The sequence below is a fragment of the Vipera ursinii genome (assembly GCF_947247035.1).
Source record: "Vipera ursinii genome assembly, chromosome: 3".
Taxonomy (NCBI): domain Eukaryota; kingdom Metazoa; phylum Chordata; class Lepidosauria; order Squamata; family Viperidae; genus Vipera; species Vipera ursinii.
Genome location: NC_139516.1, coordinates 48,401,022 through 48,426,986, shown reverse-complemented (window position 1 = coordinate 48,426,986; position 25,965 = coordinate 48,401,022). Strand labels below are relative to the sequence as shown.

Genomic DNA, 25,965 nt, shown 5'->3' with positions numbered 1-25,965 from the left:
AAATGCCATCCACTGAAGCTGCTTATTCTTGGGAATAAATAAAAATCTTTTCAGACAGCGTGCTGATATTTTTCTGTTTATGAGCCAGACAAAGGATTGCAATGTGGTGGCATCTAAGCTCATGTTCCTTCTTGATGACTTGTTGTGGGTGCTAACTGACTCCCAGCTTAAGGCAATGATGAAATATGCAGAGTCCTTGAGTGAAGCCATGGAGAAATCAGCTCAGCAGAGAAAAAGTTTCGCTCCTGAACCTGTCCAAGTAAGCATGTTTAACACATGTAGTTTTTAAGATATGCTCTCTCTCTCCCTCCCTCCCTCCCTCCCCCTCCCTCACTATAAGAAGAGTTAACTCCTGATAGTTTACACAATACAGTATAGGCAAAATTAATCTTATATTTTAAAAGTTAAACAAATCTTTAAAACAAACAGCTACTCTTCCCATCCAGTTAATCAGTAAGAAATATAAAGATGACTGAGTCTTAACTAGAATCCTTCTCAGAACAGCTTGGTCTTCAGCAACTTCCTGAATGTGTCATGGCCATTCCAGAGAGCTGGTGCTGCTACTAAAAGGCAGCAAGACCTGACCTTGACTCCTTTTACTTCCCAAAAGTGGGAAGCTAAAAATAGCTTCTCCTCCGATGATTGGAGTAAGCAAATCATCACATTTGCAGGTGCCAAACCACAAAGAACTTTATAGCTCACAAAGTTTTAATTTGCCAAAATAGCAGAAGCACGTGCTGTTCCATACATGGTTAGGATTGGATCCAAATTGGATATTATGTGAACATGGGGCATACTAAGATTTTTTTAAAAAAAATCTTATTAGCAAGAGGGGAACAAACAGTAATATTGTTTTCTCTTCCTCCAATGGTTTACCATGTTGCTTCTCACAAGACTACATAGTAAACTGAACAGGCGGCTCTTGGTTAAAGACCACTTGTTCAGTCACCATTAAAGTTTCAATGGCAGTGAATGAGTGATACTTACAAGGTCCTTGCAGTTCTTGCTGTCGTAGTGCCCCAAGGTGACATGATTGAGATTCAGGCACTTGGCAACTGGTTCGCATTTTTGGCAGTTGCAGCCTCCCTTGGTCCTGTGATTGCCTTTTGTTATCTTCTCGGGTAGCTATCTACAAGCAAATGTGGGCGAACAGTATTAGGTGTTAGGTTTCACACCTCATTGGAGAACCATACTCAAGAATACAGTGCTCATTAATGGTTCCTCATCTAGGGCAGGGTCAAGCGAGATGCAAGTATATATTCCTGCATACTGTATTCCTCAACATTTTTACTAATGACTAGAAAGAGGAAGGGGGGAGTAGATGCCTACTAGCAGATAATTCAAGATCAAGCTGCATCTGGAGGGCTACAAATTCTAAAGTCTTGGCCTTTGAGGCTGGGTGATTGACTGGAGGTGAGGGACAGCGATTCTTTCATTCATATTTCCTTGGCTTCAGTCATGATCTCAATGATTGTTACCCTGTGGTAAGATGGCAGACCATAAATTATAAATAAACAAACAAATAAAGAAATGCTTATTTTCCAATGTGGGTTAATCCCATTCACTATATTTTCTATACCGTAATTTAAGAAACAGGTGTAATGTCCTCCCTTCCCCTTTTCCCGTATTGCCCCTGCAAAAATAACAGCAATTAGCAACAGTCTTTAGCGATTATCTCAAGATCCCTATTTTCCTGTCTGGCTTTTTGTTTACTAATATTCATTCAGGGATTTGAATATGAAGTATTGCCTTAAATTAATGCATTTCAAAGCGTTTTTTTTTTCTGTTTCCATAGGATGATTTGAGGTCTGTTGATACTATATCATTTCCATTGTTCCTCTTGGGTTCTTTGTAGGTAATTAGAACTTCTTTTTCCTTCATTACAGACCACACCTCCTATTCCCAGTACCCAACAGACTTGGCCCCAGTCATTCGGCAGCACCCATAAAGCAATCAGCCAGTATTTTGAGTTGTATGATATGAAAGAGTCTTCCTATCACCTTCTTATTTCCCGTCTGGACCTTCACATCTGTGATGATAGCCACACTCGAGAAACAGGTAGCTTTACGTGGGTTGAAATTGGGAGAGCAGTATGATTGGTGAGGATCTTTTTTCCCCTAGTGATATGTGCAGAAATTGTAAGCAGGTGTTTCAGCTTGGTTCCTCTTTCTTCCAGCTTTTTTATAAAATCGTTTCAGTAGCAAGAACTCTATTTTGAGCTCATGGACACACATGGAATGTTAGGTACAGCTACAGTTACAGTTACAATAAGGATACAATTTCACAAATAAAGTTATTAACTAGAGAAATGGCTCCCCACCATGTCTTCCTGTCCCCTCTCTCATAGAATGTCTTCTTCCTTTTTATCTTTATTTTTGGGGTACAGATGTTTCTTCCTAAAAATACTAGGCAGCAGCCACATTCCCCATTTTTCTAATGGAGTCTAAATAGCTATGGCCTATATTGGAAATAAAAGTAATGTTAAAGGCCAATGCTTTTTAACACAATAGCTTCGTATTTGTTAAAAGAATGTTTTTAAAAAGACTAATGTAGATAGGAAGACATGCAAGCATCAAGGAAGGTTGCTATAAATATCTTGATACTTATGGGTTATCTTCAGCTTAGTTATCTACTTATATCTGCCCTGATCTAATTTTCAAATTATAAAGTTCGATAATAGAATCATGCTATATGACAATATGGAGACGTTTTGGAGAATCTAATGAAAATATTTTAAAACAAAAATTTCAATAAAAATGGATGTTGAGGGATTTATATATTTGATATCATTTTTAAAAAAAATGTTCCAAAAGGTGAGACCTAATTCATTTTTATTAAAACAATGCATATTTTTCAGAGTGTTGCATTTTGGAATACCAATTCATATTCTATTTGTGTAAACTAGACATACACAACCAAGATTTGTCTAATTTTATTCCATTTTACCACAGGTGCTTCCAACCATGGTATAATGGGAGGTGCAATGCAATTAACTTTTAGGAGGATGGGCTTTGACTATTATCCTTTCCACTGGGCAGGTATGTTGCAAAATTAGTGAGATTTTCCATAAGATCCAATATTCTATTACCAGCAAGTGAAATGAGTGTGGCAGGAGGAAGAATGCAGGGATACTGTTAGCTTTTCTCTGAACTGGTTGCAATGGAGGTCTTCTGAAGAGCTGAACATATAGCCCATTCCTGAAGAAGAAGCAATAGAATGCCCAGCTATCATTGACACTTAAATTTAAATACAATCATATAATTGTGATCAGAGAAAAAATAGGGAATTATGTCATTTATACTATGTCATTAAAGGTGGACATATAAGATTTCCTTTAATAAAGAAGACATCAAGGGAAGTCAACATTACTGAGCATAACTATGAGTAACAAATATACATTTACTGTGTACAAATTCCATTAGATATAGGAACAATATTAAGAATTTGGTTTGGAATCAAATGGCAAAATTTGTTAACCAGCAATGGAAAATGGACAATTATCTCTTGATAAATGTTCAATAGGAAAATTAACTGTGCAATTAAACAACAATAAAACCTTTTAACTTGGTTGATCAGAGAGAGATATGGTTCAAATTAGAAGTGAGTTTCTTCAAGAATGAAATGAGCTGTATGGCTGAAGTATTGTCATTTTGTCAATTTAAACTCCCTATTTTTTTTCCCCCAGGAGATAGCTGCAGACATTGGGTGCGATATTGCGATGCCATGGAGACCTGGGAACATTGGGCAAAAAAACTAGTGAATGAATTCCAAAACAAGATGGGAAAATGTAGTGAAGAAATAAGTTCTGCCTTCTTTAAAACTGCAGAGAAGGAATCTCCCATCAAAAAGAGACCAGGTAACTCAAGATTCCTTATCAAGGTAGCTGGGAGCAGCTTTCAGAGTAAACATGCCAGGTTTGGCAACTGCATGTCTTTGTTAACCGTTCAAAAATTCTTCATATGTGCTCCTATATTTATCAAAGTACCTCTTTTGATTATTTTGCTCGGCCAAAACCTCATTTAACTTCCAAATACTTCTGAATAGTGAAGTCAAGGCAACTTTTACCATACAAATAAACTACCGTTGAAGCATCCACATTGCACTGTGCTATTTATGCGTCTCATTAAAAAGTGAAACTCAGGAATAGGGATGGGGTACAACTTATGATACTGTGTGTCAAGAAATAATACATTCACATTTGGGTTCTGTGTAACTGTACTAAAAACTAATGTCTGAGAAAAGTAGAGCTCCTGGTGTTTCAAACTGCAAAGGATGCTGGTTCTACCGGTAGTACTTTTAAGAACTTATGAAAGCTAAACCCTGGAATCAACATCAGATGTGTATATTTTTATATAAATATGTGCTTTCCATTTGAAATTGTTTCACAACAAGAGCACATGTACCACTGTCTTCTGTATGTATTAAAGGTGGGAGGGAAGTTCTGAAGTTTTGCTGTCTATAATCGTGGGTGAGTCCAAAGATAACCTCTGCATCTTAAGGTATTTTAAAATATCCTTGTTCAAAAAGCAGTTTCTGCCTTCTTCTGTTAAGTATTGTCAAGGAAAGGACATTACTAAAGAGGCAGCTATGAAAATAACTTACAAATAAGGCAAGCTGTAACTTCCGAGTCTCTGCTAGTGATTGTTTTCTAAAGTAGAATTTTCAATCACATAAAGTTCTATATGTATGTTGTGTGCAGTGTTGTTGGTTTGTCACTTTTCATGCCAATATAGAACCGAAGGTGAGCAAGGGAGAGCACAATACTTCTAAGTTTAAGGATTTATTTTAATGACTAAAACAGGGGCCCCCCACCCTGGGTCTTTGGACCGGTACCGGGTCGCAGCATGCCAGCAACCAGTCCACACAAACAAGCTAAGCCCCATCCATGGGATGCAGGCAGCACACAAAACCACACACTCTCTGGTCCACAGAAAAACCTTTCTCCACAGAACTGGTACCTGGTGCCCAAAAGGTTGGGGACCTCTGGACTAAAAGGAAGAATTTGTTCTGATGATTATGATATTTTTGCTTTAAGATGCTGTTCCAAGTTCTCCAAAAAGCTCTACGGAGAAGGGGTTACATCCAGCTAGCACTCCCCCTCATACCCTTCTAGGACTCCAACGACCTGCATGGAATAGACTCCGATCCAGTTGCCTGGTTGTTCGAGTTGACGATCTGGATATTCATCAGGTAAAGTTCTAAAATTTGGAAAAGTGAGCATCACACAGATATGTTGCCTCATCTCTGGCTTGTTGCTATTGATGGGGGGAAATGCCACTTAAATAAGGAATCAAGGCATTTGGAGATAAATGCAACAAAGCATCTTTTATTGGCATGCAAAACTAATAGTGGTCACTGGGCTTCTCTCCACACTAAGGAAAAGATAATAACCTGGTTTTGTTATCTGTCTTCTTCCCCTTCAGGGAACTTTTAGTTTGACTGTTTTGCCTGATATCATATGTAAGAATAGATTATTATTTATCTCGGTGATCCCACCCAAGCGTCATTGGTGGGACATGATGGGCTAGACCAGCACAAAGGACCACTGCCATCTTTTATAAATATAATTTCATTCAATAAGATTTGTAAAACCTGAAGTTGGTTTCTTAATTTTCTTTCCTTCAGAGCCAAACAATAAATATCTGGTTATTTTTTTCCGATATTTAAAGAACAGGTAACTGAAAACGTATGCCTGTTTAATTTTTTCAAGTTTGATTTTTAACTGGTATCACAATTTTTTTATGATTTTTTGCATTTACAGTGGAGCCTGTGTTTCAACTTTATAAGAAATTAATTTGTAATATTGATCTAATTTGTAACAGTCTGTAATTCTAGTCAGTGATTTATAGTGCATTAACCAGATGCTCTGAGTTTAAAGCTTAATAGCAATTTTGCTTTTCTTTTAAGAAATAATATGCCATATTTTATAACTCTGTAAATGACTAAGGTTATATTGAAAAACTGTTATATCCATGACACTTTAGATCCCTTGTTTACATACAGGCAGTCCTTTTTTTAACTACCACAGTTGGGAATGGCAACTTGGTTGCTAAGCAAAGTGAACTGACTCACTTTCTTTTATTTTGTAGATCTATAATGGTTGTAAATGTGAGGACTGGTTGTAAAGTTACTTTTTATTACTGTCATAATTGCAAATGGTTGTTAAACAAGACAGTCACTAAATGAGGACTATCTATACTTGCATTTTGCTAATTATATTTTAATATTTTATTTTGATATAGCTCCTGTCTTTTATGGTTTGTATTCTTTTTTAAGATGATTAATTAAAAAAAGAATTGCACTAGAGCAAAACTCAAGAAAGGAAAAAGAGAGGGAATAAGAATCAGTTCAAACTGCTGTCTCATATTCTGTTCATTTTCCCAAGAAAACAAATGGATTACTTATAACACAAAATCATACTATTTGAACAGTACAACAAAATAGCACTTCCAACATTTCAATTTCTGGTGTTTTTCTTCTTCTAAAATTTTCTAGTCCTAGATTACATATTACATATACTTAAGCCTAAAACACCAAATAGTATCACAGTCATAATTCATACGTATATAACTATTTACACTATGTTTCTGTTGCTTTCCAGGTTTCTACAGCTGGACAGCAGAGTAAGAAACCTTCAACATTACTTTCATGCAGGAGGAAATTATTGAATCTTCCTGAACATACGTCAGCAATCCATCTAGTATTCACGGAGTACTATTTTCCAGACCACACTACTTTTCCAGGTGACCATCTCAGGAATCACATTCCTCTAGTCTTTTACAAAACTTGATAAAGGTGTCAACATTACTGTTTCCTTCAGTTTAACTCTTTTCCCTTTCATTTCAGTCATGTTTTTCTTCATGCAAGAATCCTGTAAAGATAGAATAGCAGTTGCACAGCCCTTTTATCGGAGCTCTTTACCTGGAAGCATCCTATTCTTTTTGCTTCTTTCTTACCGTTTAGGAGGTGCATGCTCTTGTCTCCCTGGGGGATTTGGAAATTTTTCCCAAAGAAGGCCTGTAGGAGGCATGAGGCATCCCTCTAGACCAGGGGTGTCAAACTGCCGGCCCGTGGGGCTGGTTGCATCATATGGAAGCCACGCCCACACCAGCTCTGACAATGCAAAAAATGTCGCAATACGTTGCAACACGTCACGTGACACGGCGAGTTTGGCACCTGTGCTCTAGACCCATTTAAGGCAGTCTCCATATGTGTTGACTGCAATCCCCTGTCATCCCCAGCTAGCACGGTCAATGGTTGATCTAAAGCATTTCAAAATTGATTTCAAGATTGATTGCTGTTGGAAACAAGACATCAGTGGAACACTAACCTGTATTTTTTTTTCTTTTCACCAGTCCCATGTCCAAACTTGTACTTGCAGATGAATGGTTTGGTTTTCACTTTGGACACACGGAGCATGCTTTGGTTGAATTTATTCTGCCTTGATCTCTATCGCAGTCTACAACAGTTTAAAGCTATATACAAGCTGGAGAGCTGTGGGAAAAGAGAGGAACACATTGATATTAGATTGGATGGCTTTATGTTAAAGGTTTGTTTATTTGCTTTTGGTTCTACTGTATCCTAAATCAGGCAGACAAAAAACTCTTGAGGTTAGGAGGATGAACGAGGGAGAATTTCTTTCAGTGGAACAAACTCTTTGCTCAGCAGTTCACGTAAAACGTGGTTAGTTGAAAAAGGTGTTACCAGACTCTTTGTGAAATTTTGCTACCATAGGCTAAGATGACTCTCCTCCTACGGCTCTATTAAGTAAAATTCTCCTTGAATTAGTGCTTGTAGTACAAGTCTTTGAATAATAAAAAAGAATAGTCAGGTCTCCTAATTATGGTAAAACTGTTTAAACAGAGTATATTTCTGTAATGTAGACAACAAATGTCTTGTGAGATCACATGTTAAACTTGGAAAGTTTCATTTTTCCTTACTCAACGATAACAGAGTTATGTGGTCTTATCACAGTTTGCCAGCTTCAGTTCCCTACTGCTAATGTAAATAACTGGTTTTCAAGATAATATGTTAGCGGTACGCTATAAGCATTTTTTAAATACACTTAAATCATGTTAGTTTCATTTGTATTTTTACAGCTATACAGATCATTTTTAATATTCCTTCTGTACCTCTATACAGGTAAACATCCCAGTGGACAAAAAGGTAATTGATCACCAGGACCGTCCCCAGGGTCTCTCCATTTCCACATCAGAAGTGACAGCTACTAATACAAGGCATGCGCCTCATTGCAGCTGTTTAGCCTTGCAGAACCTGTTTCGCAGATTTGCTGCTTCTGAATTCTTCCATTCTAGCTATACCAAATTTCCTAAAATTCAGGACAACTTTAGTCTCTTGCATACTCTATTTCTACGTCATGCATACCAAGTGGATACCAGTGTCCAGCAACACATAGATTTCTGCCATTTTCCTGGCAAATCTTCCATTTTTGAAGATCTTTGGTCTGTTAATTTTACCCAGGTGTCCTTGGATTTTGAAGGGACCAAAAATTCCAAAGGAGAGGCCCTTAACTTTATCTATCCTTTTCCACTCTCTGTGTGGGCTTGCCTCCCAAAGAAATGGGAGCAAACCCAGGCAGCATTGTTGAAAGCTTCATCTACCTCAAAAGTTAAACTTAAATCTTCCACTACTTTTAGTAATCATACCACGAACCAGGACTTTTCCGGTGAGGAGCAATTCTGCCAAAGATCAAAGACTGAACAGAATTTGAGAAGCATCTACCTTACCCCAGAGGCAAAGGAAGTCTTGGAAGAAAGTTGTACTGTTAATGATGAAGAAAATGATCATGATACGGAAATATCTGCTGATATCCACGTTCTTCTGTATTCAAGTGCACATGTGAAGGTGCAACTCAATCACTATCAGTATTTGATGCTGCTTAGGATGAGGGAAATGCTACAGACTTTTAAAGAGCAATTTACCCTAGATACCCAGGAAATAACTGGGTCACCTTTAGATTCCATAACCACTTGTATAGGAATCATGTTCAACAGTACTGAGATGGCTTTGCTAATGCATCCTGTTCCTTGTTCTTCACTAGAACCTAGATCTGTAGATTCAGATACTACCAGTCTAGTTGAATCTGAACTCTCGCTTTCGGAGAGTAGGGAAAGACTAATTTCTGAAAGCACAATGCTGAAGTCAGATGTTAGCTCCGAGAAGGAAAACAGTCCCATAAAAACGTCAGAAGATACTGGAACTGAGAATACAGATAGGAATATGACTGCATCGCAAACTGACGGATCCTTGAAAGAAGAAGAATTTCATTGTCAAATAACTGGACAGAGGAGCCCTATAGAAGAAGCACGTGAAGCTGAAGAAATCCTTGATGCCGAGAAACGGTATGAGCATGTCAACCTGTCTAAGACATCTGAAGTTCTTCCTTCCAGACCAGCTTCCATTGTAGATCCTTTAGGTGGCATACATGTCTCCCTTAATGGGCAAGAAGAGTTGATTCCGTTGAGAAACATGGAGTTGGAATTATCTAGTGCATTGCATGTAACAAAAGATGCAACCAAGGAAGCCTTGCATGTTACTATGGACCTCACTAAAGAAGCCATGTCAATAACAAAAGATGCTTTCAGCTTGAGCAAGGAAAAAATGGCTTCCACTATGCAGAAAATGCTATTCTACCCGCAAATCAAGTGAGTAATACTTTAAACTAACACTACAATTAGGATAATAGTGATTGTTGCCATCTTCTGTTCTGTCTTCCTTTATGTGTTTGGGCAAGTGTAATCCAGAGTTCCTTTTACTTCATCTTTTCCCTGCTATTGAAATATTTAATAGACCTTTAATTTTACTTCCTTTTGATTACACTTCTATGAGGTTTGCCATTAAGAGAGCCTTGCCCCTTCACTTATTCCATAGGCTGGTTTCAAGATAATCTACTCTGCTGTGATATTAATGAATCATAGTTTTAGGATTTTAGAAACAAGCTGTGTACATTGTAGATTATCTTTAGATAAATCTCTTGGTACTCTACAAGCAATTTTACTAAGCTGGTCTTTTTTTCTTGCAGTTATTTTATCATTGCCTTATTTCCTCTTTTTGACTTTACATTATTATTTTTTCAGAGTTATAAATAACATTATGGAAAGTACCAGTTAAGACAATCTATTTAGAGATCTTTATATTTTTGCAACTTTTTCAACCCAATAGAGGTAATCATTGCTGGTCATGTAATGTTTGAAAGGGCAAACCGACCCTTTCATCCCATACACCAAAGCCACTGAAGCAGCTCATTGCTGTCTTCTAATTCATCGTTGTATTTTTTCTTGTGAATGGGTGTGTGTAGTAAAATTCTGCTTATAGGAAATAGGTACATGATTCCAGTGAGACAAAATGTATCTTCCATTCCTCTCAGAGAAGTAGAAAGGAGGGAACTGCAATGTGTTTTTTTTCTTGCAGAATAAAAATTGCATGTGTAACATACAGATATTTATTTATTTATTTATTTATTTAATTAAATTTTTATACCGCCCTTCTCCCGAAGGACTCAGGGCGGTGAACAGGGCATATCTTAAAACTACAAAAGTACAAAAGTTAAAAAAAGAATTAAATTATTGCCCACAATAAAAAACAATAAAATATATATATAAATATTAAAACCCTAAGTGATTCCCCATCAGGCCAGGCCAGCTTGTTCAAATAAATGGGTCTTTAACCCGCACCGGAAGGAGCGGAGATCCGGTGCCATCCGGAGCTCAACCGGCAGCTGATTCCACAAAGCCGGAGCGCCCACAGAGAAGGCCCTCCCCCTGGGGGCCACCAGCCGACATTCTCTGACTGGAGGCACCCTGAGGAGGCCCTCTCTGTGGGAACGCACGGGGCGGAGGGGAGTCGACGCCGGCAGCAGGTGGTCCCCGAGGTATTCCGGACCCATGCCATGTAAGGACTTAAAAACCATCACTAAGACCTTGAACCTCACCCGGAAGACAACTGGTAACCAATGCAGCTCGCGGAGCAAAGGTGTAACATGGGAGTACCGGGAAACTCCCAAGACAACTCTCGCGGCCGCATTCTGTACCAGTTGGAGCCTCCGAGTGGTCTTCAAGGGAAGCCCCATGTAGAGAGCATTGCAATAGTCAAGACGAGAGGTCATGAGCGCATGAGTGACCGTACACAGGGCATCCCGGTCTAGATAGGGCCGCAACTGCTGCACCAGGCGAACCTGTGCAAAAGTCCCCCTGGTCACGGCTACTACATGATCTTCTAAGGTAAGCCGTGCATCCAGGAGGACTCCCAAGTTGCGAGCCCTATCTACGGGGGTTAAAGACTCACCCCCCATAGAAAGTGATGGAACGTTTTGAATGTCCCGGGATGCCGGAATGTACAGCCACTCAGTCTTGTCAGGGTTGAGTTGAAGTCTGTTCCTCCCCATCCAGACCCGAACCGCCTCCAGGCAACGGGACATCACAGCGAGGGCATCACTGGGGTGGTTTGGGGTCGAAATGAAAAGTTGGGTATCATCAGCATATTGATGATACCCAACTCCAAAACCACGAATGATCTCACCCAGCGGTTTCATGTAGATGTTGAACAGGAGAGGCGAGAGAACCGAACCCTGAGGAACTCCACAAATGAGAGACCTAGGGGCCGATCTCTGCCCCCCTGCCAACACCGACTGCGAACGTCCCAGGAGATAGGAGGAGAACCACCGAAGAACTGTGCCTCCCACTCCCAATCCCCTGAGACGCCGCAGCAGGATACCATGGTCGATGGTATCGAAAACCGCCGAGAGGTCTAATAGGACCAGGACAGAGGAATATCCCCTATCCCGGACCCTCCAGAGATCATTCACCAGAGCGACCAATGCTGTCTCCGTGCTGTACCCGGGCCTGAAACCCGATTGGTACGGGTCCAGATAATCCGCTTCATCCAGGACCAGAGGGAGCTGATGCGCCACCACACTCTCAACAACCTTCACAAGAAAGCGAAGGTTGGAGACTGGACGAAAGTTGTTCAAGACAGCTGGGTCCAAGGCAGGCTTCTTGAGGAGAGGTCTCACCACCGCCTCCTTCAAGACGGTGGGGAAATTACCCTCACTCAAAGAAGCAGATATCACCGCCTGGAACCAGCCTCGTGTCCTCTCCCTGGCTGCATAAACCAGCCAGGAAGGGCACGGATCCAATAAACATGTGGTGGAGCTCAACCTCCCCATACTCCTGTCCACTTCATCAGGGGTCACAGAATCAAACTCCTCCCAGATAACATTGACAAGACCGCCCGTGTCCTGATCGTCAGACTCTGCCCAGCTGGAGTCCAAACCGGTCCGAATCCGAGTGATTTTATCCGACAGATGTTGACCAAACTCCTCGGCACGACCCTGCAAGGGATCCTCCCTCACCTCCTGATTAAGGAGGGAGCGAGTCACCCTAAACAGGGCGGCTGGGCGATTATCTGCGGACGCAATGAGGGCAGAGAAGTAATTGCACCTCGCTGCCCTCATCGCTGAGAGATAAGACCTAATACAGGTTCTTAACCGCAACCGGTCGGATTCGGATTGGCTGGACCTCCAGCAGCTCTCTAGGCCCCGTTTCCGACGCTTCATCTCCCGGAGCTCCGCGGAGAACCATGGAGCTCGATGGGATCTGCACCGGGTCAGGGGCCGCAGGGGTACAACTCGGTCCAGTGCCTCAGTGGCTGCCCTTTCCCAGGCTTCCACTAAGGCATCCGCCGAGCTGTGAGCGACGGAGGCAGGTGGGGATCCCAGCGCTGCCTGGAACCCGAGAGGGTCCATTAAGCGTCTGGGGCGGTACCATCTAATTGGTTCCGCATCCCCACAGTGGGGGGTGGCAAGACGGAAGACCAGCCGCAGGAGGTGATGATCGGTCCATGACAGGGGCATAATAAATGGAGAGCCCCCACCAAGATCATCCAACCACCGTCCAGATATAAAAACCAAGTCAAGGGTGTGGCCTCCCTCATGAGTTGGTTCAGAAATTACCTGCGTCAGGTCCATGGCCGTCATGGAAGCCATGAACTCCCGGGCTAACTCAGATGACCCTCCCAGGGATGGTAGATTGAAGTCACCCAAAACTAGAAGTTTGGGGAACTCAATCACCAAACCGGAGAGGACATCGAGTAGCACGGGCAGGGCTGCCGCTTTGTGACTAGGCGAAACGTACACCAGCAGCAAGCCCAACTGCGCCCCCGAACCAAACCTGAAAAAGAGAGACTCACACCCGACTATCTGTGGAACGGTGGTCTCCCGCGGATATGACCAAAGGTATTGGAATGTCTCAACTTTTATCCAAGTATTGGTAGTCCTCTACTTAAAACAGTTCATTTAGTGATTGTTCGAAGTTATAACAGCACTAAAAAAAGCAACTTATGACAGTTTTTCACACTTACGACCGTCGCAGCATCCCCATGGCCATGTGATCAAAATTCAGATACTTGACAACTGGTTCATATTTATGATGGTTGCAGTGTGCCGGTGTCATGTGATCACCTTTGTGACCTTCTGACAAGCAAAAGTCAGTGGGCAAGCCAGATTCACTTAACAACAGTGTTACTAATTTAAGAACTGAAGTGATTCACTTAACAGCTGTAGCAAGAAAGGTTGTAAAATGGGGCAAACTTCACTTAACAAATGACTCACTTAGCAACAGAAATTTTGGACTCAATTGTGGTTGTAAATCAAGGATTATCTGCAATAACAATTCTATAAATTGAAACTGACACAAGTAAATGGCATCCACTGTTCATTGTTCCATAGAGCAGATACTTTGCTTTTGATGTGTGACTGGGCATGGACATAATTATTGGTACACATAAACTAATATTTTGTATCACACCTTTTTGAGGCAATAACTACAGTCAAACTCTTTCTGGAGCCTTGAATAATACATTTACACTTCTCAACTGGCAATTTGTTTCATTCTACTTGAGCAAAATTGTCCCAGTTATCTCATGTTTGATGGGTCCTTCTCCCAGAACATAGCTGGTGTGACTTGCCAAAAAGCTATAATTTTGTTTCATCTGGCCAAAGGATATTTCTCCCAGAAGAACTATGGCTTGTCAATATGTATTTTAGCAAATAGTCTGCTTGAGGGATTACTAAAATTTAATAATGTCTCTCAACTTCTATGGGCTATCAATAATTACATCTATGCCATTTTTTATTACAAGAATATGTTAAACCAAAAACAAAATGTCTTTATAACACTATAGAATAAAGAATGGTGGATGCTATTTACTTCTGTCAAATTTAATTCATGACAAATTGGGACTCTCTAGAAAAAGTGAAGGGACAGCAACACTTATGGCCACATCTGTAGGCTCCCATGATAACTATTGTTCATTAATACCAACCAATTTTGATCTGTGATTGTCAGCAGAGATCTTTCACCAAAACCTGAAGAAGCAGCAGTGACTCAAGTAGGAAGTAATAGTGAAAGTAACCGTTTCTCCTCCATGAAGAAGACTGCTTCACAGCATTCCTTTGATACCAATTCGTTAGATGGCAGTGGTCTTGAAGATAGACTGTCAGTAGATAGTGATGGCAGTGATGGCTTTGTAATGCTTATGGATGCAGGTAATAAGAGCATACTTGATTTTGGTCTTGTTATTACAGATTAATCAGATAGAACTTAATGGAATTGTAAAGTAAAAAAGTTTGGAATTTTAGAGGATGGCTTACAAAGTGGCTATTGCATATTCACAAAACAAGTGCTGTGGCAGGTCATCACAAGATGATCATTTACCAGAATGGTTGGTATATATCATTCCAATGGAGCCTCTATTGGGCCCAAAGATATTTCTGTAAATAAATATGCTAGTACTTTCTCTTACAACATGCCAACTTTCAATTTCATTTTTTAATTCAAAGAATATGTTTTTAAAAGGCTAGCAGGAGCAGAGCGCCTAGTGGGCATTGATCTATGCCTATCAAGTGTGAGGAATTGGCAGGGAGCTACATGTTGCCGAGCTGTTACTCTTAGCAGCTCCAAGGTGGTATGACAGTAGTAATGTTGGGAATTATATAGTCTGGTCTGTTAAATGGTTTTGTTTGAAAAAATATCTAAAAGTGATACTATGGATAAAAATGAGAACTTCTTAACCCAATTACTTCTTTAACCACTTTTTCTTATTTCCATTGTGGCAACACAAAATTTATCTATTGCATAGGTTATATAGTAGATGAATCATCCCGGAGAGGATGATTCAGATAAAATTTATCTAATAACCCTGGGAATTTGTCTATGGGGTGAAATATAAATAGACTTTATGTCCCTCTGAAATTAGCAATGTAATAATATATGTGAGATGATTTCAATTTCCTTATCGCCACATGGACAAATGCACTCTGCTACAGGGATTTTATTATATCTGTCTTGAAGTACTGCTGGTGGAAGAGTATTTTATCTAGGCTTTAAAAATGCTTTTCTCAACTTGGAGAAAATTAGGTTTTGCAGATAACACATTGATTCCCATGTACCCTAATTTATTGACATTCTATTATGTTGGGATAAGTGTTGACTTCAGTCTGAAACTCTACATCATTTATTCTCTGATAATTGTTTGGCTTGATCATAGCCTATTGATATTAAAAATGGTAGAGAGGGCCCCTATGAAGTCAACTCATACTCCAGTGCCTGTTTCCAGGGAGAATGCAAATTATCTGGTAAAAATTAAGGGGGTCAGTCCAATTGGAAAGAATTATATTTTTAAACCAGTATATTGTCATCATCTTCCAGGCTCTGACCTGGATTAACCGCATTCCCGTCTCGAGTCTTAACTGGGCATTTGGAATTCCATTAGGAGCAGCTAAAATTGATAGCAAAAAAAATTGTTTACACAATTTGCACTTGAGTGTTTTGATGGTGAGATTTTTTTTTCTTGTCATAGATTTTGACGGTCATGTAATTGATGTTGATAACCTTAGCAAAGTAACCGAAACCGAAAATCAAATATTGAGATGAAGAAACATGGGGTTTATATTTAAAACTTGGTGCCCTCTGAGCCTTGTTATTTGCTTATAGACATTTCATTCCCCAACTAGATAACATCATGCCATTGCTGATGTTAACTAGTTGGGGAATGAAATGTCTTGCACACAAACAACTTGAGCTCAGAGATCATCAAGGACTCAGTAGTTAAATCCAAGCTACATATATTCTCTACTGAACCTTTTTTTGGTTCTCTTTAAGTCAAATAAAACTATTTATAAAGCAATATTGTTTCTGGATATTTCTCTTTAATGTTGATGTCTAACCTATAATCCTAAACTTCACAAATTGTTCTCTGTTTAAAGACTAAAGGGCAAGCCCTGCTTAGCTTTCTAAATTTCTGAAAATTGGCTACGCACTGCCAGTGTTGGCTGAGCAATAAAGAGGGCAATGAATCACAAGTATGTTTAGGGAAATAAAGTTCTTCAAAAGTCTTGATTATGACAACATTAGAAGAACCATTTGAAACTTCTATCAAGAAGTAGTGTTGGAATTGAATCCATCTTTTTTTATTATTACATTCAAGTCTAAATGTTACTCATTTTTATGGAAAGATATAGAATTCTTAATTATTTTTACAATTAAAGAGTCAGTTTGATATAGTTGTTAAGATACTGGTCCAAAAAGCAGAAGACTGAGTCCTCAGCCTCCTTTAAGCTTGCAAACCAGTTAATTATGATTGTGTGATGTGTGTGTGTGTATGTGTGTGTGTGTGTGTGTGTGTGTGTGTGTGTGTGTGTGTGTGAGAGAGAGAGAGAGAGAGAGAGAGAGAGAGAGAGAGAGAGAGAGAGAGAGAGATATGAAATAATAATTATGGTAATTCCCAAAACATCTGGAACATCACCTGAACATCATCGGCATTAACAAAATCAATCATTTTTTAAAAGGCAGTTTACATCTTGCAATGATACCTTTAACAATATTTGTTCATTCAAAGCCGTTGGGAAGGATTAAGTAGAAAAAAATGCCAAATCCAGTCTAAACATCTGGCTGACTGCAAACAACAGCAACAGTAATAGTAATAATAATATAGTATTCTTTATTTCAGTTCTAAAACTTTCCTTTTTGGGGGGGGCAAAAGAAGTTGGAATTCTAAATAACTCATAGTAGAATTAGTACTGAAGAACTGCAGAAGTTTTTTTTTCAGAATTCTTGTAATCTTTTCTGTGCTAAAAAATATTTAAAATGTTATATTTCTTTTTATTTCAGAGCCCTGCCTTGATCTTCTTACGTTAGGACAACTTCCCCAGATCCTTAATGATAGAAACATTAGAGCAAGCTCAGTGGGTGACGAAGAAAGAGGATCAACCTGTGTTAACAGCTCAGCTTCTCTGAGTGGACAGGATCCTAATACTCAGTTGGTCAGATTTTTTTTCTTGCTATTTTACCAACAATTTTTCTGTGGAATTTGACAGCAGCATCCATTTATTCTGAACTTTCTCTTTTAGGTTTTTGTGCTGGTGTTAAAAATGAATGAATTGAATTGTGTAATAGAATCAAAGGGAGATGATATGACACTTGCTCTTCAAGTTATGGAACTAACTCCTGAACATGTAGGAAATATCAACATGTGGCAGTATCTGCAGAATGCTCCCACAGGTACGTTAGCGGCCAGCAAAATATTTAGCTTCAATTTGTCAGCTTTGATGCAAATGCGCTAATCTGTGTAAGTACAGTAAGCACAGTTGTGTGTTTCAGTACATAAACGATATTGAAATAATAATCCCTTTGCTTCCTCTCACCAACAATGGGGCAAAAAAAGCAGGTACCGGTAATTTTTGAAATCAGACATGCTAAGAGTTAGTATCAGCTTCCTTCATTCTAAGTGTTATAGGCAGAGCTGAAGAAAATTAAGTGGTGAAGCATTTGCTTGATACTGACAGGTGCTATCAGATTGCTGATTTTTTGCTACCATAGATTAACCCAGCTCTTCTCCTATCGTATCCTTAAGAGTGATGAAGCATAAAGATCCAATTGTTCTTTAGCTTCAACCACTCCTCCTCTTTCCTAACACATTATTATTATAATACAGGAACAGCCCCCCCTCTCCGCTAATCCTAAATTGGAGAATATTATTTCCTATTCAGGGTCACTTTTTCTTAGAACTTTCTATAGTGTTTAGGTGCCGCTATCAGATGTAGATAGAGCTGAAGTGTGTAGCTAGAGCCGCCTATGGCCCCAAAACGTTTGGTTGCAGTTTTCAGGAACCTCTTGGATACTACTACCAAATTGCAGATTTGAAAAATGACAGAATAAAAAAAAATATTAAATACATATATTAATTGTAATTAATTTTCCCCAATTTTGTTTTTATCCTTACCCCATCTAAATTCTAGAGGTAAATTCTTAGCACCCGGTTGAAAATGCCCACCGTGCTCTTAAACCCTTAAAACATTCAGTTAGAGTTGTAGGTTTTCATTCTCTTTTTTTACACACCTTTCATTCCCTTTGCCAGCCAGATCTCTATATTTAATTCATAGTAATAGTAATATAATTATTAATGAAAACTCTCTGTTGCAATGATTTTATTCTTCAGGAGAGCCAAACACAGAGAGGTCTACAGCTACTGAAACTATCCAAACCCAACCTGAGGTGTGCTTACGATATGAAATTGGACCAGGTGCTGCAGAGCATTCACCCATGGCTGTCCAAAATGGGTTTTTTCATATGCTGATCCATAGCTATGAGGCAGAGCTTATGACATCATCTCTCTCCAGCCTTGGACTCTTCTTTGAAGATGAAGTCATTCCTGAAGTTATTCCCATGAAGATTGAGATTGTGAATACCAAGATTACATTAAAGGTAAATATGTACTCTTAGCATTAAGAAAGGTTGGGAAACGTAGGAAACTCCTGTGGAAACTATTTTCTGTTTCTACAGTGTTCTGAGAGAGTTATTTATATAAAATATTTAAATTAGATGAATGGTTTATTCTCAAACAATTAAAATTTAAGATGCTCGTATAATTTGATACTGTATGTCATTATTTATATTGAAAGTCATTTTGAACATGATTTTTGCAAAACTAGTCTCATTAACCTTTTAGAATATAGCAGATAACCCAAAATGTACAGGCCCTACGTGACCGAGTGCTTTTACGGAAGCCCCAGACCTCGCCATGTTCCCCTATAGGGCCTATACCAAATGGTTATGCTCAGTCTTCATTGTGAGGTCAAAGAGTAGGGCTTATCCACTTAAACTCTCTTAAAAACAAAACTATGAAGTGAAGTATATATAACTAAATATGGGTAAGAATAAAAGGATAATTGTTATTGTGTGGGGAGGAAAGAAGTAAGGCCATCTGTTAGTTTTTGACAAATTAATAAAGGATTTGGAGTTATGGGTGAACCAATCTGATGGATAGTACCAAGTATTCAAAATACTAAACATAAAATTAAAAAAGCAAAGTACTGTAGAGTCTAGAGCAAGTCTAGACTGGCACTGGGCTGTAGTATGCCAGCAACCAGGCCACACAAAGAAACAAGGCCCCATCCATGGGATGCAGGCAGCATGCAAAACCACGTCCCCCTTTGGTATGCGGAAAAATCTTACTCCATGGAACCGGTCCCTGATGCGCAAAAGGTTGGGGGCCGCTGCTCTTGAGAGATAATTAAAATAAAAGTGTTGACAACAAAATAGCAAATACAATGGAACATTTGTGCAAAAAATCTGGCATACATACTGGTAGGAGTATTGAAGCTACTAATCATGAAAAATGGGATCCTACAAAACCAAGTGAACCAAGTCAATAACTGCCTTTAACAGCAGGTAGATCTTGGAGTTGTTAAAGGATTAATATTAATATTTATAATATTACAATATTACATAAGATTATAATAATATTTATAATATTAATATTTTGTAATATTCTTATACAATATTTTTGTATAGCAATACTTGGAAAAAACCTGAGTCGTTCGGGAGATAGGGTGGCATATAAGTCCCAATAATAAATAAATAAAACAAAATAAATAAAATAATCTATAGTTCTGATCATTATATTTCAAAGAAAGATTTAGAAAAGTCAGATATGATACTGAGATTCAGATATTTAGGAATATCTGAAAATAAGAAATATTTTTCCTTCAAAACAAGATATAAATGCTAAAAACTATGGGTAGTCCACAATTAATAACATTCTTTCAATGACCATTCAAGCTTATGGTGGCACTAAATGAATGGTACTCCTGGCTGGTACTCAAAGTTCCGGCCGTTCCAGCACCCTTGTGGTCATATAATTGAGATCTGAGCACTTGGCAACTGGCTCACACTTTATGATGGTTGCAGCATCCTGCAGTCTTGTTATTTGCAATCTTCCCTGCCGGCTTCCCACAAGCAAAGAAAACAAGTAGGGAAGGGTAGCAAGTTGCTCAGGTAGGTCTCCCCTACCTGCAGTACCCACTCTCAGCCCACTATCCTCGTACCACAGTAGCCCTTCATGCACTGTGCAATAGCCAATCCAAGCCCCACAGCTCTCATGTCTTGTCCCAGTGTTCCTTGTCATGCACCTTGCAGCAACCACTTACCTATCCTGCTTGGAAACTGCCTGGGAGTTACAAATTTCTACTGCTTCCCCACTGATTTTCCTTGTTGGAAGTTGGCAGGTTGCAAGGAAGTCCTCTCTTAATGACTCGCAATCCTTGCTTAATGATGGCAATGTAGTGTGCCAGGATTGCCATTTTTAAGTGACGTGGTCACATTGCGCTTTACAACTGCTTTGCTTAGTGATGGAAATTCTGATCCCATGTACCATCCTTAACTGAGGACTACCTGTATTTGGTTTAGAAGAAAAGAATACCAGAGATGGAAAGTTTAATTTTTTATTTTATATTATCATTTTCCTACTAGAAAACATCACAGAGAAAAGCTAATTTCTTATAATCTAACAAGAATAGAGAATAAAGGGAAGAATAAAAATTCAGACACAAACTCTTAAATTTAAATATTGTTTTTAAAAAAAATCAACTGGACACAAGTTTAGGAAGTGACAGAGCCTAATGGAGCTGGCCTTTCAGGTGGGCTGATAAAAAGATGCTTCTTTCCTTCTCATTCTCCCTCTGTTATGCTTAAATTAGGATGAATAGGTACATTCAAATTCCTCCTGTCAAGATTGTTGTTGGAGTTTTTCAACTTCCTGACATTATCCCTCACTCCAGAATAGTTCGATAGGCAGGTGCTTACTATAGCAGAGTGCTTTTCCTGAAATGTACAGGGAGTGCAGAATTATTAGGCAAGTTGTATTTTTGAGGATTAATTTTATTATTGAACAACAACCATGTTCTCAATGAACCCAAAAAACTCATTAATATCAAAGCTGAATATTTTTGGAAGTAGTTTTTAGTTTGTTTTTAGTTATAGCTATTTTAGGGGGATATCTGTGTGTGCAGGTGACTATTACTGTGCATAATTATTAGGCAACTTAACAAAAAACAAATATATACCCATTTCAATTATTTATTTTTACCAGTGAAACCAATATAACATCTCAACATTCACAAATATACATTTCTGACATTCAAAAACATAACAAAAACAAATCAGTGACCAATATAGCCACCTTTCTTTGCAAGGACACTCAAAAGCCTGCCATCCATGGATTCTGTCAGTGTTTTGATCTGTTCACCATCAACATTGCGTGCAGCAGCAACCACAGCCTCCCAGACACTGTTCAGAGAGGTGTACTGTTTTCCCTCCTTGTAAATCTCACATTTGATGATGGACCACAGGTTCTCAATGGGGTTCAGATCAGGTGAACAAGGAGGCCATGTCATTAGATTTCCTTCTTTTATACCCTTTCTTGCCAGCCATGCTGTGGAGTACTTGGACGCGTGTGATGGAGCATTGTCCTGCAGGAAAATCATGTTTTTCTTGAAGGATGCAGACTTCTTCCTGTACCACTGCTTGAAGAAGGTGTCTTCCAGAAACTGGCAGTAGGACTGGGAGTTGAGCTTGACTCCATCCTCAACCCGAAAAGGCCCCACAAGCTCATCTTTGATGATTCCAGCCCAAACCAGTACTCCACCTCCACCTTGCTGGCGTCTGAGTCGGACTGGAGCTCTCTGCCCTTTACCAATCCAGCCACGGGCCCATCCATCTGGCCCATCAAGACTCACTCTCATTTCATCAGTCCATAAAACCTTAGAAAAATCAGTCTTGAGATATTTCTTGGCCCAGTCTTGATGTTTCAGCTTGTGTGTCTTGTTCAGTGGTGGTCATCTTTCAGCCTTTCTTACCTTGGCCATGTCTCTGAGTATTGCACACCTTGTGCTTTTGGGCACTCCAGTGATGTTGCAGCTCTGAAATATGGCCAAACTGGTGGCAAGTGGCATCTTGGCAGCTGCACGCTTGACTTTTCTCAGTTCATGGGCAGTTATTTTGCGCCTTGGTTTCTCCACACGCTTCTTGCGACCCTGTTGACTATTTTGAATGAAACGCTTGATTGTTCGATGATCACGCTTCAGAAGCTTTGCAATTTTAAGAGTGCTGCATCCCTCTGCAAGATATCTCACTATTTTTGACTTTTCTGAGCCTGTCAAGTCCTTCTTTTGACCCATTTTGCCAAAGGAAAGGAAGTTGCCTAATAATTATGCACACCTGATACAGGGTGTTGATGTCATTAGACCACACCCCTTCTCATTACAGAGATGCACATCACCTAATATGCTTAATTGGTAGTAGGCTTTCGAGCCTATACAGCTTGGAGTACGACAACATGCATAAAGAGGATGATGTGGTCAAAATACTCATTTGCCTAATAATTCTGCACTCCCTGTAGATTAGTTTATAATAAAAAAGTAACATTAATTTATACATCTATTTTGATACTTATCAGTGAAGACAATCCTAAATCCATTTTCAGTCAAGGTTTAGTACTTCATTTTCCCTTCTCTTTTATGTTATTTTGCCTTTTAAGCTCTTTGTAGAGTTAATTGCCTCCAGCCTGCGGCACTTGCCTCTGTCAGCAGAGCTCTAATTTCTTTTTGTAAATTAGGAGAATGAATGCCTGAAATTGATCTGAGCAAACAGATGCTCTGTAACACACTACAGATGTCTTTCCTTTGGATCTGTGTGGAAAGTTCCATGGATTTAAATGCTCTTCAGCTTATTCAAAGGGGATTATATTGGTTGCTATATCTTCTCCTTCTCCCTAGCATAGTGCAAGATCTGGGTTTTTTTTTCAGATCAGCCAAAGAGTTGATCAATTGCTTGTGACAGGAATTGATTGACTGACTTGTTACCTGAGCCTAATATTGTAGGCTAAGACAGAGTAGCTCAAAGTCACCCAGCTGGCTTTTATGTCTAAGGTGAGACTAGAATTCACAATGTTCTGTTTTCTATCCTAGTGCCTCTAGGTCAAACTGGCTTTTTATTGGTTGCTATAGCAGTGCTAAATATTTTTGAAAAATAGATCACACTAATCTTCACTATTCTGATGTAATTGTCCCCAGAGTACTTTTTCCAAAAGGGAACTGGACTCTCTTAATGTTTTGCTTCTTATTCAAGAAGCTTCTTCAGTTCTAACCGAAGGTAGGGAATGGCAGGACAGCGGAGAAACAAAAAAGTATCTGAATGTTTCCAGGTAGAAAAATAACACAAAATCTTAGCATATCAGGGATTAACCAATTTATGATTATGTTAGTTTTCATGAATTACATGCCCATAGGAGTAACATTAGATATGACATCTTGTGGAGAGAGAAATGATAAAAGAAAAGGTACATCAGATTAGTTTGCTTAATATTCAGAGATAAATCCAGCCTGCAAACTATTAGAAAACAAAGGCCAAAAAGGAAACAAACCTCCCTGACCACATCCCCCACTATTATACACCAAACAAACATGTAGTTGTGAAAGCCAACACAATAGGTAAGAACAACTAAAGATAACCCAGTGCATCTAAGCAAGCCTTATCTAACAGGCATTCAATATTCCTGATCAAAGCAGATAAGATAAGCGTCATAAAAAGCCAGAAAACCCCACTTTCTGATGTCAGAGCACTGACAATATTACCTAATTTGATAGGGGAACTTTACTAATGGATAAGGCACTTGTAACCTGCATTTGCATAAGCAACCTTTCTCCCGCTCCCTATTAAATAAATAAATAAATAAATAAATAAACCTTTATTGTCAAAGTACAACATGTGTACATTGAGATTAGCTGAGCCTCCCCCCGTGCTCTCCCCCCAACAACACACAGTGACAACAAACCCTCCATCCCACCACACTATGAAAACCAATTACACCACACACCGGCCTCCCAAGTCAATTCTGCATAAGATTATGTTCCATTTAAAAGCGTAACAGCCCACGGATAAAAGCTATTTTTCAGCCTGTTGGTACGGCTGGCTATATTCCTATATCTCCTACCGGATCTCCAAGCATCTGAAGCCAGTTGCAGTTCACCAAAGCTTATGCCTTTTAATAACATTTGTTAGAAAAGGTGCTATCAAACTCCTTCCGATTGTTTATAAGAGAAAAAAAACCAGGTCAGCGAATACCAAGATCCCAACATTTCAGTCTTGTGGTACATGTATTCTCCACTCTTGCTGTTGTGTATGTGCATCATCAGCCTTAAATCCCAGTCTTGAATTCATTTTTTTATTACCTGACAGTTTTTCTAGTTTTAACAAATACAGCATATGGAAACAGCCATATTAATATTAACGTAAGAATATTATACTTAACATAGGTAGTTATCCTCTTACAACAGTTCATTTAATGACTGTTCAGAGTTGCAACAGCACTGAAAAAAGTGATTTATGAGCATTTTTCACACTTAACAACTGTTACAACATCCCCATGACCACATGATCAAAATTCAGACGCTTGGCAACTGGCTCATATTTATGCAGAGACCCAGGGTCTTGTGATCACCTTTTGTAACCTTCTGACAAGCAAAGTCAATGGGGAATCCAGATTCACTTAACAATCATGCTACTAACTTAACAACTGCTGTGATTCACTTAACAATTGGGGGAAGAAAGGTCATAAAATGAGGCAAAACTCACTTAACAAATGTCTCACTCAGCAGGAGAAATTTTGGGCTCAATTGTGGTCCTAAGTCAAGGACTACCTGTGCAAGTAATTAGAAAATGTTTTATAACATAGGATGATTTTCTTTGTTTTTTTAAGGATGACAGTCCTCGAGTATATCATACCACTCCTGGTCCTGTGCCTATAATTTTAGCCATGGACCACATTGTTGTTCATTGTAAAGACGATGGCATGTTCTTTATAACAGGTTAGTACCCTACATTCCAGTAACACTGACTTATATGAGGCTGCAGTTCATGTAACTATATTGTGTATCCTAGAAATTTCTAACCTAGCTTTCCCAAATCTGGCGCCCTGTTTATGTGTTGGGAATGGGTTATGTCTGGGAATTGCCATTATTTAGATTGTAGTACATGTACAGCGTGTCAGTTTGATGAAAACTATTATAATCTGTCTCAGTTTCTCTTTGTTGTAACTGCTGCGCTGAAGTACATTAGAGAAGTGCTAGTATAGGGAGACAGTAATGCTGTTAAATATTGTCAGTCAGTAATCTGACTCTATTATATTTAGTTGCTCAGTTCAAAAAAAATGAGACGGTAAGCTAGAAGAATTACTGTTGTGTTATTGCAGAGATATTATTTTATACTTTACCCTCCAGCTGCACAGAGAGAAGAAACTTCTGCCCCGAAAGCAATCCAGAAAAATCTTAAGGAACAGCGTATTCCAGCAGAGAGAATCTCTATAGTTTCAACAGGAAGTGATGATGAGCCAGAGGTATACCCTATGTGTCCTTACCAAATAGCTTGCAAACACAAAAGAAAAGATGATAGACAGAAATATTTTCTGTGTGTGCATGGTTTTTTCCCCCTGGGGGTATTTACTTCTTTGTAAATACCATAAAGGGACGCGGTGGCTCAGTGGGTTAGGACGCTGAGCTTGTCGATCAGAAGGTCGGCAGTTTGGCGGGTCGAATCCCGAGTGCCGCGTAGCAGA

At 39.2% G+C, this 25,965-nt stretch overlaps 1 protein-coding gene and 1 long non-coding RNA gene across 4 annotated transcripts in view; one reads left to right on the top strand and one right to left on the bottom strand.

The window, feature by feature from the left end:
* BLTP3A (bridge-like lipid transfer protein family member 3A) overlaps positions 1 to 25,965 on the top strand; it is a 59,384-nt gene that overhangs the window by 27,264 nt on the left and 6,155 nt on the right. Inside the window, exons 7-20 of one of the 3 annotated variants that reach the window (XM_083358285.1) lie at positions 89 to 259; positions 1,887 to 2,058; positions 2,952 to 3,038; positions 3,686 to 3,856; positions 5,036 to 5,190; positions 6,602 to 6,743; positions 7,356 to 7,549; positions 8,143 to 9,665; positions 14,367 to 14,563; positions 17,187 to 17,338; positions 17,426 to 17,576; positions 18,514 to 18,779; positions 25,111 to 25,219; positions 25,631 to 25,746. In XM_083358285.1, coding sequence (XP_083214411.1) covers positions 89 to 259; positions 1,887 to 2,058; positions 2,952 to 3,038; positions 3,686 to 3,856; positions 5,036 to 5,190; positions 6,602 to 6,743; positions 7,356 to 7,549; positions 8,143 to 9,665; positions 14,367 to 14,563; positions 17,187 to 17,338; positions 17,426 to 17,576; positions 18,514 to 18,779; positions 25,111 to 25,219; positions 25,631 to 25,746 — 3,606 coding nt within the window. Of the gene's footprint in view, positions 1 to 88; positions 260 to 1,886; positions 2,059 to 2,951; positions 3,039 to 3,685; positions 3,857 to 5,035; positions 5,191 to 6,601; positions 6,744 to 7,355; positions 7,550 to 8,142; positions 9,666 to 14,363; positions 14,564 to 17,186; positions 17,339 to 17,425; positions 17,577 to 18,513; positions 18,780 to 25,110; positions 25,220 to 25,630; positions 25,747 to 25,965 lie in introns of those variants that run through there. The other 2 variants (XM_083358284.1, XR_014491966.1) reach the window with 2 other exon arrangements.
* On the bottom strand, positions 116 to 7,494 carry LOC310637766. Its single transcript, XR_014491967.1, has 7 exons — positions 7,331 to 7,494; positions 6,685 to 6,871; positions 4,959 to 5,198; positions 3,089 to 3,197; positions 1,330 to 1,479; positions 988 to 1,129; positions 116 to 251 (listed from the first exon to the last, which is right to left on the bottom strand). It is a non-coding gene; the product is annotated as an uncharacterized lncRNA (long non-coding RNA).